The sequence below is a fragment of the Abramis brama genome, assembly GCF_963993115.1.
Source record: "Abramis brama genome assembly, chromosome: 1".
Classification (NCBI taxonomy): domain Eukaryota; kingdom Metazoa; phylum Chordata; class Actinopteri; order Cypriniformes; family Leuciscidae; genus Abramis; species Abramis brama.
In genome coordinates, this window is record NC_139963.1 from 21809220 (window position 1) to 21817941 (window position 8722).

Sequence of the window (8722 nt, forward strand, 5' to 3'; positions counted from 1 at the left end):
AACAGCTGTTTGGACTTATACAAGGTCAAAACAAAACACAGTATGACTGTTTGATCTTGTATAACACAAATGTAAGATCAAAGCAAAACTAGGCAGAGAAACAAAACAAAAAAACAGCAGTTGAGTCTTTTTTTTATAGATACAAAAGATCCAAACAAAACAAAGAAATGTCAAAAACAAACCAAAAAATGATTGGCAATTATATATAGCAATTATACATTCAAAAAAAATTAATCCTTAAGCTTATATTTTACAAAAGATTAAGACAAAAACAAAGCAAAGAGGGGAAAAATACAAACAAACAAAAAACAGTGGCTTATATTTAGGCTTATATTATACATACAAAAGATCTAGACAAAACAAATAGAAATAGAAAACAAAGCAAAAATATAGTGATTTGGTCCAAACTTAATTCAAGCAAAGCAAAACAAATAAAAGCAAAGCTACATACAGCAGTTATAGTACACACATACACAAGAAAATGTTCATGTAATCCAAAATTTTAGAGTCTAGTCCCTGAAATGTACAATATATGTTATGACTGGGATTAAGATTATTGAATTAGACTTTTTGTGCTCATCTAAGATGCTTGTGGATTGTTGAATAAAAGTGCAATGTCATTTAACGGCACAAACCGTTGAGGAGGATCATTTCCTCCAAACATTTCTTTCCTCCGGTTGACAGGTAGAAGACAAATGAAAAGTTAAGATGGCACGTGGAGGCATGTTAGTGAGCCGCAACGGGTACCGCGGCACCCTGCCTTGCAGGGCATTGTGGGATATGTCCTCCACCGAAGTTGCTGCCCGGATGACATATTACAGCTCTGCGGGAAACGCATGGGCCTACAGGAGGAGGCGTTTCCCCTGCGTTCTGCAAACGTTTCATTTCGGTTGTCTTCCCTGCTGCTTTTACCCAGGTTCAGCGAGAGCCCCACGAAGGGCCGAGGCGTGTTTGCGTTGGCCCCTTCAGAGAAGGATGCGAGCCCGGAGGACTGTTTAACGCCCCGACCTTCAACTTTGAAGTTTTCTTTGACTGCGCAGTGAAAATATTGGCGAATACAGCTGAAGCACTTTTCATATGCGTAAATCAACTCGAGCCTTCAAGAGATCAAATGGCCGCACTGTAACGCCATTTGAAATATTCGCTTCCTCGCAACGTCTACATCCTCACATTAGAAAAAAGAAAACATTCTGGGAGAGGCCTCTATCCTGGTGGCATATTCAAAGCGATTTACACACACACACACACACACACACAACACGGCGCCGATAACACAACAACACAATGAGGATGTCTGAACCTGCAGAAACAAAAGAAGCCCATTGATTTGCTGTTAGCAGATCTAGTGAGTGGAAATACAGGCAAGGTCTGTAAGATGGCTGGATCGGTGAAGATATCGTCCCCAGTGCCACACCGCTGTTTTCCCGAACCCCAATCTGTTGTATCATTGACACCTAAATGGATTAGGGTCATGTATCACTGATAATGGTCTAGCCCAATGCTGGTGTGTCTGCAGTTCGGGTTGTGTGTGCGCGATAAGGCCTATTGATTATGTACCATATGCAGTTCCCACGCCGTCCTTTGTGCCATGTGTTCGGTGATGTGTTTTTTTCCCTCTGAAAGGGGTGTGTGCGGTGATACAGCTGGTGAGTGCGGGGTTAATTTACTCACACAGCCGTTGGCCTTCAGGAGCCTGCGTGCTTCTGTCTGGAAAGGTAAAAAAAAACGTGTACGTTTACAAGCAGCCGATTCAATACGCTTCTGTGAACAGAATCTGCAATCAAGACAAGAAAAGACGCCACACATTCAAGACAGACCAGGTGTTTTTTTAATGGATATAATCACAGTGCTTTCGAAATGAGAACTGTACTGCTGAGTTTTCTGACTGATAAGGCCACAGTAAGGAGTCCAATATGCTATAGGAGGCACGCGCGTATTTCACATTACACACACAAAAAAAATATATTCACATTACACGCCGGGGCACACTTTCAACATGTGATCAACTAAAATACCACAAGTCTGAACTACATCAATCACGATGTAACCCCCCTACCAAGTGACAACCATGTAATTTTACAGGAGAGCGATGCTTAACCATCTGCCGCTGTGTTCACAGCTCAGTCTACTTCGTTCGAAGTTTTAGCGCACGACAAACAGTGTGTGATAATGTCTGGCAGTGATGCTGGATGTACGCCGAAGATACTGTTTTCCATCTACTTCTAACTGTGACTCCAGGGTTCATTTTGCAATTTCGAGTCAATACAAAGTCACAGTTTTGTGTAATCAACATGATAAAGATCATACACACATAGTTTGTCATGTACAAATACGATCTTAAAGGGATAGTTCGCTCAGCAATAGGGCTGCATGATTTGGCACAAATGACCTGAAAACACCAGATCATGAGCTGCTCCCGTGTAAATGAATACAGTGCTGCGCTTCACTCTGAAACACACAGCGCATATATTTATGTAGTTAAAATCGCAGTCTTTGAGATTTGATAATCACACTAAGCCATATAGTGATTTTGGTTTTATATAGATTAATTGTGCAGCCTTTCTCAAAAAAATTTAAATTCTGTCATAATTTACTCACCCTCATGTCGTGCGAAACCTATATGCATACTGGTTTGGAACTGCAATAAATGAAAACTGAGTAAATGATGATAGAACTTTTCTGAACTTTTAAGTTTAATAACAGAATTTTGAGTCGTTAAATTCCATTTTAAAATTCATTGGGTATGTCCAAAGGAAGTCAACATTCAATACTCAAACGTTGCTCCTGCCTCCTTAAAAGAGCCCACCAATGGATCATCAGCAGGGTGTGGCCTTTTCCGAAGCCTCTTGGCCTCATTCTGCAGCTTCTGTCGAATGTAGCCCTTTATTTCTGAATCTGTCTTTCCGGGGAAGAACCGCTGCACCGTCCCTGTGGAGAATGTTTCACTGGTAATCAAAGCTGCAAACTTGAGACCACAATTAATCAAAAACTTCACAATGGCCTGATTGCAGTTAATGAAATGGAACTGAGTGAATTCTCAAACTAACTAAAGGACGCCAACAGTTCAGTACTTGTTACAAACCGTCCCTTATACGTACTCAGAATGGCCTGGATCTCATGTGCCGGAAGAGCTGGCTTAGGCATCCCTCGCTTGCTGTTAACGATGCCTGAGATTGAGTGAGAAGCCAGACAGTCTCTGTCGTACAGGCTGCGCAGCAGGTCATTGGTGAGTTTCCGAGCCGTGGTCCCTGTGTTGCAGCGCTCCAGGAGATCAGCACTGATAACCTTGAGGAACAAAAAAAGTTGCAAAAAATGCAGTCACCGACCAATAAATGAGGGCTGCAACTCAAACTGATAATCTACAGTAAATTTCATTATCGATTATATCAGGTGTTTGCATTGCGCATGAAGAAACCCTGTCATTAAGTAGTGATAAATGCATTTCTATGACCTAAAAAACACATTTAATATCATGATACTGATCTTATAATGCAAGTATTTCTACTGTCTAGTGCAGTGATTCAATTTTCGCCATTGTTAAACTTTCACAAAGATTGTGCATGCAACTTAATCAAATATTAGCTGTTTAACATCACATTTAAGTTTTAAACGAACCACAACTGAACTTGAAATCGTATATGATATGTTTAAGTCATGCATAATTAATATATATCCAAATATCTGTTCACACTTAGTTCGTGGTTCTGTAATTTTGGTTATTTAAAACTGTTGCTTTCAAATTATATATATATTTTTTACAATAAAATGTAACTTTTAACTATTTTTGCACACAATGTACATTACTTCAATATTACTATGCATATTGGTTGCACTAGAGCACTGGGTATGATGTCTGATTAATCAAAAAAATAAGCAAATTAATTGATTGTTAATATAGTCATTAATTATGAACAATGAAACAGTAGCAAAAAAACAGCAACTGAAGCTAAAAACTTTTTGATTTTGATTTTTTCATTTGAACCATTTTTGGACCCAATGCAAACATTACTTTTCACATTGTTTAAAGAGGGCACTGGGCATTATGTCCAATTAATCAAATAAATAACCAGCAGATTAACCTATTATTAAATCAATTATCGTTAAAGAAAACAGCAACTAAGGATAATAACAATTAAACACATGGGATTCTATGAAGATTCTATGATGTTCTGGACAAGTTCTGAAACTGATTACTGCGCCGGCATCTACAATGTAACTCTTACTTCATGTTCCAGAAGCGTTCCATTCCTTTGCGTTTGCATTGTTTGTGTGACTTCATACTGACCACACCCCTGCTGCTCTGAACTTGCACATTCATCTGTTCTTCCACTAAGCACTATTGGAGGAGAAATGTGACTGGGTGGCCTGCTTCTCTCGGCCTCCCTTGGAATGCTGGGAGTTGCAGCTTCGTGGCTGCCACACAGCCATCTATCACTCCTCTCGATCAACTCTTCAAGTGTCTGAGCCAACTTCCCACAAGCTGTAAAAGAAAAAGTATGAATTTAGTCTGAAACCGTCTCACAATTGGTAACGTGTTGTGTAACATAGCACACCACATTAATACTAAATCTTTCTTCGACGTGAAGTTTCCTCATGAACTTGCTGAACTTTTCCTCAAACTGAAATGATCTTGAAACATGAAATGGGCTGTGAATGAGTCGGTTGTTAGCAAGATTTCAGCTCGGTGCACATCTTTCCCTGCCAATGGAAATGCATTGCACTAAAAAAAACAAACCCAGCGAGGGCACTTTGCCTCCTCATTTCAGAAGTCCACCACTTTACCTGTTAGGCTCCTGATTTGCTCTCGAAGGCCGTCCATCTCCCTCTGCATACTGAGCACCATTGCGATAAGCTCCGCCCTTGAACATGATTGGAGGCTCCCAAGCACCTGAAAGGAGATTATTCATATCCCATTTTAATAGCATAGACAGTGACGTGGACACATGGGTTCAAACTAGTATAAACAATTTACCAAAAATGCTGTTTTTTGCATTTGACTGTTTATGCATGGAAAGCAAGTGTTTGGAGCCAAAAGAGTGTAAGTGCAATTCACTTTTTGGCTCTAAACTTCCAAAAGGCACTTAGATGTTTAAAAATAAGAAGCTTTAATTAATGCAGGGAATTAAATATTAGATTTTTAATAAAGTTACTACCTCCATAGTGAAATCTGCATCCCTTGTTGCATCTCCAAGGGGCTTGTCAACCTCAAAAGCCTGTTCGAGAGCAAACAGAAATAAAACAGTGGTTCTGGTGTGGTTTGTAACTTAAAAAAGGACATTTGGTAACAATTTAAAAAGATATTTGAGGTTCATCACATTGACAAAACCCTCTAAAGATCCTCAATTCTAAGATGCCTCAGATATCCTGTACTCCTGTTATTACAAACTTTAATATTTTTTAAAGTGCCTCAAAACGTTTCCCTCATGATGACAGTCTTTGAAGTTCTTGGAGGAACTTGGGGGTTCCATCATGTAAGTTCCCCAGAGAACTGATTTCCTTTTTTGAAATGGTGCCTAAAGGTCCTCCAGAGGGTTCTGCCAGTCTGCGGAAATCCAAATTAAGCCTCTAGTGTCTTCATATTTACTGTAAGTGATCCTATTAACCCTCATTAAAGCTACAATATGTAATTTTTTTCGCCGCTAGGGGTCGCTAACCTCTTACAATAACAAAGGCGTAGGTTGATGACGTATAAGCGGAATTATGGAACTTGCCGTCATGCCAAAGGATCTAATAATGTTTATGGATGAGTGAATAACATGACTGTGGTATGAAGCAAGGTGCAATTACTAATGAGAGACAGATATCAGCGCCTCACGCGAGTCCCACGGATATATAGGAATAAGGACATTTTATTCTACCGAACTACACGCAAGTGCTGAATTACTACTCACACAGGTCAGTTTGTTAGACGAATAAAACTTGTGAGGTAACGCAGCGCTGTTTCACTTGGTCTACACTATCACACTAAACTGCATTTGAGTGTGTTGAAAGTTATAATGTTATTCTATGTGTTAGTTTATCTGTATGAGACTAGCAGTAAGGTAGATCAACATTAGAATAACATAATGATCATATTCTAACATTTCATCATGTTGATCTATATAACATTGATTTGTTTCATGTACATTTGCTCACCTGTCTAATAAAGTGCATGCAGAAGCAGCGTCTCTGTCAAGTAGAAGCTCTCGGCACCTCGAAAACGCCGCGCTGATATTGATCCTCGTTTTAGTTCTCGTTTTGTCCCAAAGTCTGCTTGCCATGGTCCATAATGTTTGAACGAAACAACAGTGTGAGCGTGCCGCTAGACGTAACGCAGTTGTCCACGTCTGTCGCCATGGTTACTATGGCAGTACAAGCGGAAACCAGGGATAACGCGGATATTACGTCATTGACAGGCGACAAGTGAACCGGGATGAGCCATTATTTAAAATGGGAATTTCTCTGAAATTAAAAATCTTTGGGAACTTTTGGGATTGTGCATGTGATTTTTGAATATTTTATTACAAAAATCTTACATATTGTAGCTTTAAACTGCAGATGAGCTACATCAAGTCTGAAATAAATAAACACATAAACAATTTAAAAGCTCCTTTATCACATGGAAGATACAGTAAATAATTTTAATATAAATATTATATTTCATTAAATTTCAAATTGTAATTGTATTATTTTATCATTTCTGATTAAAAATGTATAAGTTATTATAAATGGTAAGAATGGCCATTGCAACAGTTATTCTAATCTACTCAGCAATGCTTATCAGCAAAAAAACACAACTGATTATAATTAGTCAGCATTAAAAAGTAACAAACCTTTGTTTTTAACTTTTTACAAGATGAGATGTCCTCTCCATTTAGTCCTCTCCATTTTCTCCTCTTCGCCGGTTCTTGCTGAAAGACAGTCACATAATTATATCAAGGGTCTGTAAAACAAGGACACTTACGCAACAAAAGGATGATGTTTACATACACTGAAGACGTGGTTCGCCCTCGCACCGGTGTCTTCGGGTGTCTCTTCGTATCCCTCGTATCCATTGTACAGGATGCGCTTCGCTATTGTTTTTCTCCTCATCTTTCGCCCATTAGCCGTTTTCCTCGCCGGAAAAGCGTCCGGTTCTTTATCATGCCGGTCATGGCCACGCGCAGATCCGTGACAGACTGATGACTTTCACGCTCGTGGCATTTCCATTAAAGTTAAAGACACTCTGGCGTGTCAACATCACGAGTGCGTCTTAAAACACTTAAATACGAGTAAAATGTGTAATAAATAAAGAAAAATAATAATAATAAAAAAAATAAAGGACTCTAAAAGTTTTAACAGTGGCTAACATGTCTTAAATTAATTCCAGTTTGATTTAAAAAAGCATCATATAGTACAGCTCATAATTGCTATAGGCTAGCTATCAGACATTTTAATAATGTAAAGCTCATAACTGCTATTTATTCTATAGCCTTCATATTCATATTATATTAGTATTATTTAATATAGCCACTTCTAATGATCTTCATAACCTCTTGCTACTGTAGTTTTGTTGTTGTTGTTTAGTAATAGCAGCTTTGATTTACTGTACATTCCACAAAATACAGTACACTTCAATGTCCCCATGACATTTTTAAAACAACATATCCCATGTTTTTGTGTTAACACCTATTAAATGTTTGATAAACTATTATCTAACAAAATTAACATGGTGTGAATTGTAGCTAGTTTTAAACACATCTTGACTATCTAATAGTTAAAATCATCATAATCACTGTCATAGACATCATCATTAAAAACATCATAAATGTCACAATCTATTGGAATGATATTCAATTAATTGTAGTAAAAAGCTTTTGAACTAAATACACTTTACTGACCAAAAACATACCAAAATGTAAGTCCTACTTAATCAAATTGACCAAAAAAAAGTATTAGGCTATTTTTAGCATTTGCTGCATTTGTCAAGCTCAACCACTCAACCATGATAATCAAATTATTTTAAGAAAATGTTAAAACAAATAGGCTAAATGTATGGATTTTTAAATGGATAAGGAGATTTAATATGTTGTATTATTCAAATATTTAATTACAAGCCTAATACATTAAGACATGTATAAATGCACTTGTCTTAAACCAAAATGTGTATCTAAATCTATCCAAGTCTAAAGATTTGAAATTTATTCCACATTATATGGAGACTTTATAGGCCACTTTCCTATTTCTTACTCTCTTTTTCTTTCTTCTTTTGGCTGTGTGAGCACAGATACCAGTGAGAGGTCAGGTACGGGTTGACCCCATGCAGTCCCAGGTGACGTACAGTGAGCACTAAGTGTATCCAGAAGCACCTGAGGTTGTAAAACAGAGGTCTCTCCAGGAATGAGAGGAGGAAAGCAGCTCTGGGCTGGAACAAAGTGGATCCTGTAACTCATTAAAGCAGTCTGTGGATTACAAAAGGTCAATCAAATAGTGCCATGTGAACCAGTACTGTCTTGCTTCTGGTTTGTGAAGATGGCTCAGTTAAACAAGGCCCCGTTTGATCCAATCAAGTGCGTAGGCAAGACAGATTATATCTATACCTGTTAGTAAAATGCTTCTAAAAGGGATATATTTCTCAGCTATTCTCAGTATTAAATTATGAGTGATTGACAGGCGAGTAAGTAAAGCGGCTCTTCACTACTGTCCAGGTACATTAAATTAGTTCTTATACTTCAAATGTGGTCTGGTCACATGGATTTTAAAT

The 8722-nt window shown here is 38.1% G+C and overlaps 1 protein-coding gene across 7 annotated transcripts in view; it reads right to left on the reverse strand.

Annotated features, from left to right (window-relative positions):
- Positions 1–7355, reverse strand: part of LOC311080715 (BEN domain-containing protein 6-like) — a 15842-nt gene extending 8487 nt beyond the window's left edge. Inside the window, exons 1-10 of one of the 7 annotated variants that reach the window (XM_084110820.1) lie at positions 6970–7024; positions 6813–6890; positions 6516–6553; positions 5154–5213; positions 4783–4888; positions 4224–4480; positions 3099–3285; positions 2807–2928; positions 1558–1707; positions 7–1454 (exon numbers count right to left, since the gene is read on the reverse strand). In XM_084110820.1, the coding sequence (XP_083966946.1) occupies positions 1221–1454; positions 1558–1707; positions 2807–2928; positions 3099–3285; positions 4224–4480; positions 4783–4888; positions 5154–5159 (1062 nt within the window). In that variant the 5' untranslated portion in view covers positions 5160–5213; positions 6516–6553; positions 6813–6890; positions 6970–7024 and the 3' untranslated portion in view covers positions 7–1220. The other 6 variants (XM_084110822.1, XM_084110817.1, XM_084110821.1 and 3 more) reach the window with 6 other exon arrangements.
- Positions 7356–8722: the final 1367 nt, after the last annotated feature.